Genomic DNA, 12,223 nt, shown 5'->3' with positions numbered 1-12,223 from the left:
GCGATTGGAGGGGCGGGGTTCAAGGGCGGAGGAGCGGGAAGTGGAGGAGATGCGGTGGAGGGTATCGTCGATCACGTCTGGGGGGAAATTGCGGTCTTTGAAGAAGGAGGCCATCTGGGTTGTTCGGTATTGGAATTGGGAGTATTTGATGGGGACAGTATATAGAACATAAAACATAGAAAAATACAGCGCAATACAGGCCCTTTGGCCCTCGATGTTGCGCCGATCCAAGCCCACCTAACCTACCTGAGCCCACTATCCTCCATATGCCTATCCAATGCCCGCTTAAATGCCCATAAAGAGGGAGAGTCCACCACTGCTACTGGCAGGGCATTCCATGAACTCACGACTCGCTGAGTAAAGAATCTACCCCTAACATCTGTCCTATACCTACCCCCCCCTTAATTTAAAGCTATGCCCCTCGTAATAGCTGACTCCATACGTGGAAAAAGGTTCTCATGGTCAACCCTATCTAAACCCCTAATCATCTTGTAGAGTGAGCTTTACTCTGTATTTAATACTGTGCTGTCCCTGTCCCTGGGAGTGTGTGATGGGGACAGTGTGTGCAATATCTCCTGACCTTTGTTTCCTGTATCCTCCCAGGCCTCCAATACTAGATTGGCCATGCAGTGTCTTGTTGTGGGGTCCGAGTGGGTGTGGGAAGACCACGGTGCTCCAAGCTGCTTGCTCCAAGTTCAACCTGCATCTAGTAAAGGTCAGTGAAGGGAATCTGGGCCAGGTACAGTAAGTCTGATATTGATGGTGTGCATAATCATGTCTGCCTATACTGAACACTGTGCAGCTTTACCCGAACATACGTATTCCATCCCACTCCTGACTTGTGCCTTGCAGATGGTGAACAGGCTTTGGGGAGTCAGGAGGTGGGTTACTCACCGCAGTATTCCCAGCCTCTGACCTGCTCTTGTAGCCGCTGTGTTTATGGGGTGAATCCAGTTGAGTTTCTGGTCAGTGGTAAATTCCAGTGTTAATAGTGGGGGACTCAGTGATGGAGATACAGTGAGGACTGTAGATGCTGGAGATCAGAGTCAAAGTGTGTGTAACCAAAAGAGAAAATGCAGGAAAATCTCAGCAGGTCTGGCAGCATCTGTCAGGAGAAAAAAGAGCTGATGTTTCGAGTCTAACTGACCCTTTGTCAAAGCTTTTAAAAAAAAAGGGAGATCTAGGGAGGTATTTATACGAGGCTGAGAGAAGGCGAGTCGTGGCTCCAGAGAGCAAAGGTACTGCTGCACTGTGTGTCTCTGTACTAACTCTAATTCCCCTCCAGGTGGACTGTGTGTGTCTCTGTACTAACTCTAATTCCCCTCCAGGTGGACTGTGTGTGTCTCTGTACTAACTTTAATTCCCCTCCAGGTGGACTGTGTCTATCTCAGTACTAACTCTAATTCCCCTCCAGGTGGACTGTGTGTGTCTCTGTACTAACTCTAATTCCCCTCCAGGTGGACTGTGCGTGTCTCTGTACTAACTCTAATTCCCCTCCAGGTGGACTGTGCGTGTCTCTGTACTAACTCTAATTCCCTTCCAGGTGGACTGTGCCTGTCTCTGTACTAACTCTAATTCCCTTCCAGGTGGACTGTGTGTGTCTCTGTACTAACTCTAATTCCCCTCCAGGTGGACTGTGTGTGTCTCTCTGCTGATTCCACCGCGGCCTCCGAAGCCAAGCTCCAAGCTGCCTTTGCAGAAGCTGAGGTGTACTGTCCGAGTGTCCTGTTGTTGCACAACATGGCGATGATTGGAAGAATGAGGGATAATGTCGGTGCAGACTCGCGCCTGATCTCTTCATTTCACCGATTGATGAAGTCCCTCCCCCTGAGCTGCCGGTACGGTGTGATAAGTGATTGATTGAGAGTATACGCCCATGCCTGTGCCTGAAGTTCTAACCCCTCCCTACTCTGTTTTTGATTGGTTAGTGACACTCGTCCTGTTTATCAAACCCAGGGACCAGGCTTTTCCAGCTGGTGGCTTGTTAATGAGAGGAAGGAAACCCATAATGCTATCATGAGAGAGGGAGATGCTGGCCTAGTGATATTATCACTGGACTGTTAATCCAGCGACCCAGGTAACGTCTGGGGACCTGGGTTCAAATCCTGCCACGGCAGGTGGTGAAATTTGAATTCAATATATACCTGGAATTAAGAATCAAATGGAGACAATAATCCATTGCTGACTGACGGAAAACCCCATCTGGTTCACTAATGTCCCTTGGGGAAGGAAACTGCCATCCTCACCTGGACTGGCCTACCTGTGACTCCAGACCCACAGCAATGTGGTTGTGCCTTAACTGCCCTCTGGGCAATTAGGGATGGGCAATAAATGCTGGGCCAGGCAGCAGTGCCCTCAACCTGTGAATGAAGAAAGTAAAAATTGACTGTGTGTAGGTCTGGAGCGTTTGAAGCTTTTTTAAATTCAATCACATTGGAAGAAGGGCTTTTGAAGATTGGGAATCTGGATTACAGACAATAATAGTGAAAAGGTACTTCTGAACATTTGTGGAAATACAGACAGTAATAATATTTTCAAACAGTAATAATGGTAAATACAAACAACATCATATAAACTGAGGAATACAAGCACCTGGGAAATGAAGGTCAGCTGGAGAAGTGAAGAGTTAAAGCCAGAGATTAATGAAACGATCATATTCCAAAATTTATTAGGTTCAGGAAACATTCTGTTAGGACAGATTGTAGCAAATGTAACTCCTTCTCTGAAGAGAGGAGGAGGAGATAACTGGAAACTCTTGGCTAGTTAACGTGACATCCATCTCGGGAAGTTGGTCGACTAAATCGTTAAAGATGTTCTGACTAGGCACTTGGAAAATCTTGTGGTAATCAGGGAGACTCAGCATGGTGTTTAACGATTTCGTGGAGTTCTCGGAGGGAGCACCATGTGCTGCGGGTAAAGAGGAGACTGTTGGTGGATTATTCGGATTTCCAAAAGATATTTGACAAGGTTCCACATCTGTCGGTTATTCTGCCGAGTATGAGCTCATGGTGTCGAGTTAATGTACTCACACTGAGAGAAGACTGGCTGGCTGACAGAAAACTGAGACTGTGCATAAATAGGTCAGTGTCTGACTGACAGCATGTGACAATGGAGATCCACAGGGGATCTGTGCTGAATGAAATGTTTCAGCCATACAGGCAGTTTTGGAGGTCACATCTTAAATACTGTGTGCAGTTTTGGTCTCTGTATTTAAGGAAGGATGTAGATGCTTTGGAGGTGGTACAGAGCAGGGTTATTAGCTGAGTGGGTTGTTTTATGAGGACCGGTTGGACAGACCGGGCTTGTTTCCACCCGAGTTTAGAAAGGTCAGAGGTGACAAGATCCTGAATGTGGATGTGGAAAGGATGTTTCCTCTTGTGGGTGAGTCCAGAGTGAGAAGGCATTAGGCATTGTGTGACTGATGGAACATCAGGAGGTGGTCTTACATAAGGAGGTGCTTTCTGATTGGACAGGGGATCGAGGACTAGGGATACTAAACTATCCCCAGTATAGGGATATGGAATTGGAAACACAAGCAGATCAGATCTGATCCTATTGAATAGCAGAGTGGGCTGGCTTCTCCTATTCAGGAGGCTTCTATCTGACTGACTGGTGCAGTGTCTGACCATTTCTCTTGTTGGTTTCAGTGAGTACCCAGTGGTGGTGGTTGGGACAGTGGGCCGGCTGCAGGACCTTTTTACTGATGTCCAGACGCTGTTTCTTCATGAAGTGGGAATGGCGAATCTCTCCGAGGACCAAAGGAAGCTTATACTGACAGCACTGAGTACCGAGCTGCCCCTGGGCAACGATGTCAACCTGGCCAAGCTCGCCAAGTTAACAGCTGTGAGTATCCCAGCCAGGATCATAACGCACGGTCACAGGCTGGCCAAGAGTCCGGGTCAGTCCTGGCTGGCTGAGTGTCCGGGTCAGTCAGTGCGGGGTGGCCGAGGGTCCGGGTCAGTCAGTGCAGGGTGGCCGAGGGTCCGGGTCAGTCAGTGCGAGGTGGCCGAGGGTCCGGGTCAGTCAGTGCGGGGTGGCCGAGGGTCCGGGTCAGTGCGGGGTGGCCAAGGGTCCGGGTCAGTCAGTGTGGGGTGGCCAAGGGTCCGGGTCAGTTCGGGGTGGCCAAGGTTCCGGGTCAGTCAGTGCGAGGTGACCGAGGGTCAGGGTCAGTGTGGGGTGGCCGAGGGTCCGAGTCAGTGCGGGGTGGCCGTGGGTCCGGGTCAGTCAGTGCGAGGTGGCCGAGGGTCAGGGTCAGTGTAGTGTGGCCGAGGGTCCGGATCAGTGCGGGGTGGCCAAGGGTCCGGGTCAGTCTGTGCGAGGTGGCCAAGGGTCCGGGTCAGTGCGAGGTGGCCAAGAGTCCGGGTCAGTCAGTGCGGGGTGGCCGAGGGTCCGGGTCAGTGCGAGGTGGCCAAGGGTCCGGGTCAGTCAGTGCGGGGTGGCCAAGGGTCCGGGTCAGTGCGGGGTGGCCTAGGCTCTGGGTCAGTGCGGGGTGGCCAAGGGTCCGGGTCAGTCAGTGCGAGGTGGCCGAGGGTCCAAGTCAGTGCGGGGTGGCCGTGGGTCCGGGTCAGTCAGTGCGGGGTGGCCGAGGGTCCGAGTCAGTGCGGGGTAGCCAAGGGTCCGGGTCAGTCAGTGCGAGGTGGCCGAGGGTCCAAGTCAGTGCGGGGTGGCCGAGGGTCCGGGTCAGTCAGTGCGGGGTGGCCTAGGGTCCGGATCAGTGCGGGGTAGCCAAGGGTCCGGGTCAGTCAGTGCGGGCGGGCCGAGGGTCCGGGTCAGTGCGGGGTGGCCGAGGGTCCGGATCAGTCAGTGCGGGCGGGCCGAGGGTCCGGGTCATTCAGTGCAGTTGGCCTGGCTCCTGGTCAGTCAGTGCGGGGTAGCCAAGGGTCCGGGTCAGTCAGTGCGGGGTGGCCGAGGGTCCGAGTCAGTGTGGGGTAGCCAAGGGTCCAGGTCAGTCAGTGCAAGGTGGCCGAGGGTCCGGGTCAGTCAGTGCGGGGTGGCCTAGGGTCCGGATCAGTGCGGGGTAGCCAAGGGTCCGGGTCAGTCAGTGCAAGGTGGCCGAGGGTCCGGGTCAGTCAGTGCTGGCTGGTTGAGGGTCCGGGTCAGTCAGTGTGGGCTGGCCAAGGGTCCGGGTCAGTCAGTGCGGGGTGGCCGAGGGTCCGGGTCAGTCAGTGCTGGCTGGTTGAGGGTCCGGGTCAGTCAGTGCGGGGTGGCCAAGGGTCCGGGTCAGTCAGTGCTGGCTGGTTGAGGGTCCGAGTCAGTCAGTGTGGGCTGCTTACCTCGCCTTTGTACAACTGTATCTAACCTCCCCTTTAACCTCCTTCATAGGACATCGGTGTCGCTGGCTAGTCCAGCATTTATTACCTGTCCCTAATTGCCCTTTGAGAAGGTGGGGGTGAGCTGTTCTCTTGAACCGTGTAGTCCATGTGCTGTAGGTAGACCCACAATGCCCTTAGGGAGGGAATTCCAGGATTCTGACCCAGCGACAGTGAAGGAATGGTGAGATATTTCCCAGTCAGGATGGGGAGTGTCTTGGAGGGGAACTTGCGGGGTGTGGTGCTCCCATGGATCATAGAACATTACAGCGCAGTACAGGCCCTTCGGCCCTCGATGTTGCACCGATCTGTGGAACCAATCTGAAGCCCATCTAACTAACACTATTCAATTCTCATCCATAAGACCATAAGGTATAGGATTGGATGGGAGGCCATTTGGCCCATCGAGTACACTCCGCCATTTAATCATGGCTGATGGGCATTTCAATGCCACTTACCTGCACTTTCCCCATATCCCTTAATTCCTTGTGAGATTAAGAGTTTGTCAATCTTTGCCTTGAAGATATTTACCGTCCCGGCCTCCACTGCGCTCCATGGCAATGAATTCCACAGGCCTGCCATTCTCTGGCTGAAGAAATGTCTCCTCATTGCCATTCTAAATTGATCCCATCCAATTCTAAGGCTGTGCCCACGAGTTCTAGTCTCCTCGCCTAACGGAAACAAATTCCCAGCATTCACCCTTTCTAAGCCATGCATTATCTTGTAAGTTTCTATTCGATCTCCCCTCAACCTTCTAAACTCCAATGAATACAATCCCAGAATCCCATTCATCGTATGTTAGGCCTACCATCCCAGGGATCATCCGTGTGAATCTCCTCTGGACACGCTCCAGTACCAGTATGTCCTTCCTGAGGTGTGGGGCCCAAAACTGGACACCGTATTCTAAATGGGGCCTAACTAGAGCTTTATAAAGTCTCAGTAGCACATCGCTGCATTTATATTCCAACCCTCTTGAAATAAATGACAACATTACATTTGCTTTCTTAACCATGGACTCAACCTGCAAGTCAACCTTTAGAGAATCCTGAACTAGCACTCCCAGATCCCAGATCCCTTTGTACTTTGGCTTTATGAATTTTCTCACCGTTTATAAAATAGTCCATGCCTGTACTCTTTTTTTTCCCAAAGAGCAAGACCTCGCATTTGCTCACATTGAATTTCATCAGCCATTTCCTGAACCACTCTCCTAAACTGTCTCAATCTTTCTGCAGCCTCCCCACCACCTCAGTACTACCTGCCTGTCTACCTAACGTCCATATGCCTATCCAAAGACCATTTGAATGCCCTTAAAGTTGGTGAGTCTGCTACTGTTGCAGGCAGTACGTTCCACACCCCTGCTACTCTCTGAGTAAAGAAGCTACCACCTACATCTGTTCTATATCTATCACGCCTCAATTTAAAGCTATGTCCCCTCGTGCTAGCCATTGCCATCCGAGGAAAAAGGCTCTCACTGTCCACCCCATCTAAACTCCTGATTTTCTTATATGTCTCTATTAAGTCACCTCTCAACCTACTTCTCTGTAATGAAAACAGCCTCAAGTCCCTCAGCCTTTCCTCATAAGACCTTCCCTCCATACCAGGCAGCATCCTGGTAAATCTCCTCTAAACCATTCCAAAGCTTCCACATCCTTCCAATAATGCAGTGACCAGAACTGTACGCAGTACTCCAAATGTGACCGCACCAGAGTTTTGTACAGCTGCAGCATGACCTCATGGCATTGCAGCTTATCTATGTCTCTCTGTAACCTACAACATCCTTCGCCACGATCCACAACTCCACCGACCTTAGTGTCGTCTGCAAATTTATTAACCCACCCTTCTACGCCTTCATCCAGGTCACTTATAAAAATGACAAACAGCAGTGACCCAAAACAGATCCTTGCGGTACCCCACGAGTAACTGAACTCCAGGATGAACATTTCCCATCAACTACCACTGTCTGTCATCTTTCAGCTAGCCAGTTTCTGATCTAAACTGCCGAATCACCCTCAATCCCATGACTCCGTATTTTCTGCAATAGCTTACCCTGGGGAACCTTATCAAACAACTTACTGAAGTCTATATACACTTCATCAACCGCTTTACCCTCATCCACCTGTCTTGTCACCTTCTCAAAGAACTCAATAAGGTTTGTGAGGCACGACCTACCCTTCACAAAACTGTTTTGACTATCCCGAATCAAATTATTCCTTTCTAAATGATTATAAATCCTATCTCCTATAACCCTTTCCAACAACTGAAGTAAGGCTCACTGGTCGATAATTACCAGCGTTGTCTCTGCACCCCTTCTTAAACAAGGGTATAACATTTGCTATCCTCCAGTCTTCTGGCACTATTCCTGTCGACAATGATGACAGAAAGGTCAAAGCCGAAGACTCGGCAATCTTCTCCCTGGCTTCCCAGAGAATCCTAGGATAAATCCCATCTGGCCCAGAGACTTATCTTTTTTTTAAATACTTTACAGAATGCCTAACGCCACCTCCTTGCAAACCTCAATCCCATCTAGTCTAATAGCCCGTACCTCAGTATTCTCCTCAACAACATTGTCTTTTTCCAGTGTGAATACTGAGGAAAAATATTCATTTAGCATTTCCCTATTTCCTCAGACTCCACGCACAACTTCCCACTATTATCCTTGATCAGCCCTAATCTTGTTCTAGTCATTCTTTTATTTCTAATATACCTATAGAAAGCCTCAAGGTTTTCCATGATCCTATCTGTCAACAACTTCTCATGTCCCCTCCTGGCTCTTCTGAGCTCTCTCTTTAGGTCTTTCCTGGCTACCTTGTAACCCTCAAGCACCCTAACTGAGCCTTCACAGCTCATCCTAACGTAAGCCTCCTTCTTCCTCTTGACAAAAGATTCAACTTCCTCAGTAAACCATGGCCCCCTCGATCGACCACTACCTCCCTGCCTGACAGTTACATACTTAGCAAGCACACGCAGTAGCTGTTTCTTGAACAAGCTCCACATTTCAACTGTGCCCATCACCTGCAGTTTCCTTCCCCACCCCATGCCTCCTAAATCTTGCCTAATCACATTGTAATTGCCTTTCCCCCAGCTGTAACTCTTGCCCTGCAATATATACCAGTCGCTTTCCATTACTGAGGTAAACGTAACCAAATTATGGTCACTGTTACCAAAGTGCTCACCTAACTCCAAATCTAACACCTGATCATTACCCGGTACCAAATTTAATGTGGCCTCGCCCCTTGTTGGCCTGTTTACGTACTGTGTCAGGGAATCCTCCTGGACAAAAACTGATCCATCTCAAGTACTTGAACTATAGTATTCCCAGTCAATATTAGGAAAGTTGAAGTCCCCATAACAACTGCCCTGTCACTCTCACTCCTATCGAGAATCATCTTTGCTATCCTTTCCTCTACATCTCTGGAACTATTCAGAGGCCTATAGAAAACTCCCAACAGGGTGACCTCTCCTTTCCTGTTTCTAACCTCAGCCCATGCTGCCTCAGTAGATGAATCCTCAAACGTCCTTTCTGCCATCGTAATACTGTCCTTGATTAACAATGCCGCATCTCCCCCTCTTTTACCATCTTCTCTGTTCTTGCTGAAACATCTAAATCTTGGAACCTGCAACAACCATTCCTGTCCCTGCTCTAACCATGTCTCCGAAATAGCCACAACATTGAAGTCCCAAGTCCAGTTGCTCCTGGCGTTGAAGTAGACATACGCCAAACCTTCACCTTGCTTGCTGGTGCCCTCTTGCCACCTTGAAACCTTATTTCTGACCTCACTACTCTCACCCTCCTGTATACTCGAACTACAATGTAGGTTCCCATCACCCTGCTGAATTAGTTTAGCATGTTTCTGCTTCCCTTGTCCTTCTCGACGGAAGTGGTTGTGTGTTTGGAAGGTGCTGTCACTGATTCTCCAACCTAGCCTTGTTGCTAAAAGCCCTGGATAAAAGCCCACTCTGATAAGTCACCTCTGTATCCTGTCATCACCTTCACATCTTCCTGAAATGTGATTGGCAGAAATTGATACAACAGATCGGGGCCTGACCAAAGTTGGTAATGGTCTAGCATAAGTACTCTGCTTCTCTCATTTTCTTTCTCACACACCCCCCTGCCCTGAACCTTTCCGATCTGACCTGCTTCCTGAATGTGGTTTCCACCTGACACCTGTCACAAGCGTCACTTTCCTATCTGTCTTGCTCAGGGATCTCTGGACCAGGCTTGCTGTGTGTTTCTCATGAGACAGACTCTACCTTGTGTCCAAACCATCCCCGCTTTGAAGGCAGCTTATTGTCCAGGTACAGTCAGACCAGTCGATGTTTGATTTTAGTTTCCATGGGCCTGGTCCATCCTTACTCCATCAAAGTGGGTCTTCCATGAGTTAATGATTCTTGCTCTGAATTGTTCCATAAACCTGGTGACAGAATGATCACTGTCCCCTCGGCCTGCCTTGTTCCAAAGAAGCTAGTCTGATGGATGCTTCCGTTCTCACTGGTCAAAACAAATTACAGGGGGAAATACCCCTGAAGGTACACTCGGAACCCTTGTCCCTCTCTGATCTTCTCACCATGAATATAGGAGCAGGAGTAGGCCATTCGGTCCATCTCCCATGCAATGCAGTTAGGGCTGATCAAACACTCTGATGCCTTTTACACACCCCATCCCGATTTCCCTTCACCTCCTTGATATTTAGAAATCCATTAATCTCTACTTCAAGCACAATCCAAACATTGCTTTCCTACTATTGTGTCCAGTGCCTGTAATCATAAGCCTGAGACCCATACTCTTTGTAAACCATCTCTTGATATGACCTGTCTCCTTCAAAGACTGATGCACGTATGCTCCCAGGTGGCTTGCTCCTTCATCTCTGCCAGGACGTTTTGATCACCGAGGGTCAGTACTTCACAGAAACGTGCCAGTACCCACCTTCCCATAGTCAATTCATTCACTTGTCTGCTTATTCTACTGAGCTATCTCTGTCCTGTTCCCATTGCTTTGCATCACATTTTGCTGTTTGCCAGTCTTCCAAGTTTAGTAATGTTCAGCAAGTATTGAAAACTCTCTGTATTCCAATTTCCAAACCATTCAGTGACTTAGTAATGGATTTAGCTCTGGTACTTGGGGAGATCCACCTTCGACCACTCTCCAATCTGAATATCTGACCAACTTGACTTTTTTTTTCTGATCTTAGCGATAGTGTATTTGAGCACTAACCTTCCTCGTCTACAAGCCTCAATGTTGTCATCATCATTTTACATTGGACTTGGTCAAATACTTTTTAAATCTCATAGAGGTGACATCTACTGCTTTCCTTTCATCAACTTGATTGAAAAGTTAATTCAGCTCATCAGGAGTGATGTGCCTTTGAGAAGTGCATGCAGGCTGGATTGGATCATTGTCAGGAGTGTGGTGCTGGAAAAGCACAGCAAGACAGGCAGCATCCGAGGAGCAGGAGAATCAACATTTTGGACATCAGCTCTTCGTCAGGAATGAGGCTTGTGGGCTGAGGGTGCTGAGAGATAAATGGGAGGGAATGGGGGCTGGGTGGGGAAGGTAGCTGGAAATGCAATAAGTAGATGGAGGTGGGGGAAGAAGGTGATAGGTCAGAGAGGAGAGTGAAGTGGATAGGTAGGGAGGAAGGAAGATGGAAGCGAGAGGGTCAATCCCCCTGGACTGGGTGATGACTGGGCTCGAGGTATGTTACTGAGCTGGGTGTTTGTACCCTGACAGTGTACTGTGACGCTGCTGTGTTTGTTCCCAGGGTTATCAGCTGAGTGACCTGTGTGCATTACTGAGCCATGCTAGCCATGCAGCCTGCAGCCGCTTAAGGAATAGCTGGTAAGTACCCCTCGTTCTGTCATTGCACAGCAACAAGGAGCAGCAGGAGGCCATTCAGCCCCTCGACCTGCTCCCCCATTTAATACGATCAAGGCTGATACTGAAAGTGATGCCCAGATGGGACCTAAGGGTATGATTATCTTCCGAGGAGAGAGAGAGAGAGAGCGCAAGAGAGTCAACGCCTTCGGGGGAGGGAGGGGGGGAGAGAGGGAGAAAGAGAGAAAGAATGAGCACCTTCAGGAGGGGAGGGAAAGAGAGGAGCAGGGATCAGCACCTTCGGAGGGGAAGAGCACCTTCAGGGGAGAGAGAGAGAGGGATCAGCACCACCAGGGGAGAGAGAGAGAGAGGATCAGCACCTTCAGGGGAGAGAGAGGATCAGCACCTTCAGGGGAGAGAGAGAAGGATCAGCACCTTCAGGGGGGAGAGAGAGAGAGGATCAGCACCTGCAGGGGAGAGAGAGAGAGGGATCAGCACCTTCAGGGAGAGAGAGAGAGAGAGGGATCAGCACCTTCAGGGAGGAGAGAGAGAGAGGGGATCATCACCTTCAGGGAGAGAGAGAGGGGATCAGCACCTTCAGGGAGAGAGAGAGAGGGGATCAGCACCTTCAGGGAGAGAGAGAGAGGGATCAGCACCTTCAGGGGGAGAGAGAGAGCGAGGGATCAGCACCTTCAGGGGGGAGAGAGAGAGGGGATCATCACCTTCAGGGAGAGAGAGAGGGGATCATCACCTTCAGGGGAGAGAGAGAGAGGGATCAGCACCTTCAGGGGAGAGAGAGAGGGGATCAGCACCTTCAGGGGAGAGAGAGAGAGAGAGAGGGAGGGATCAGCACCTTCGGGGGTGGGGTAGAGAGAGAGAGAGGGATCAGCACCTTCAGGGGAGAGAGAGAGAGAGAGGGATCAGCACCATCAGGGGAGAGAGAGAGAGAGAGGGATCAGCACCATCAGGGGAGAGAGAGAGAGAGAGAGGATCAGCACCTTCAGGAGAGAGAGAGAGAGGATCAGCACCTTCAGGGGAGAGAGAGAGAGAGGATCAGCACCTGCAGGGGAGAGAGAGAGGGAGAGAATCAGCACCTTCAGGG

The 12,223-nt window shown here is 50.1% G+C and overlaps 1 protein-coding gene across 1 annotated transcript in view; it reads left to right on the top strand.

Moving 5' to 3' along the window:
* The window catches only part of LOC122540217 (peroxisome assembly factor 2-like), a 43,949-nt gene that overhangs the window by 10,209 nt on the left and 21,517 nt on the right, over positions 1-12,223 (top strand). The window contains exons 6-9 of the mRNA XM_043675609.1: positions 604-715; positions 1,630-1,838; positions 3,648-3,843; positions 11,069-11,145. Of these exons, the coding sequence (XP_043531544.1) occupies positions 604-715; positions 1,630-1,838; positions 3,648-3,843; positions 11,069-11,145 (594 nt within the window). The remainder of the gene's footprint in view (positions 1-603; positions 716-1,629; positions 1,839-3,647; positions 3,844-11,068; positions 11,146-12,223) is intronic.

The sequence above is a fragment of the Chiloscyllium plagiosum genome, chromosome 3, assembly GCF_004010195.1.
Source record: "Chiloscyllium plagiosum isolate BGI_BamShark_2017 chromosome 3, ASM401019v2, whole genome shotgun sequence".
Classification (NCBI taxonomy): Eukaryota; Metazoa; Chordata; class Chondrichthyes; order Orectolobiformes; family Hemiscylliidae; genus Chiloscyllium; species Chiloscyllium plagiosum.
Note: the sequence above shows the minus strand (reverse complement) of the source record. Positions and strands in the feature narration are given on the sequence as shown.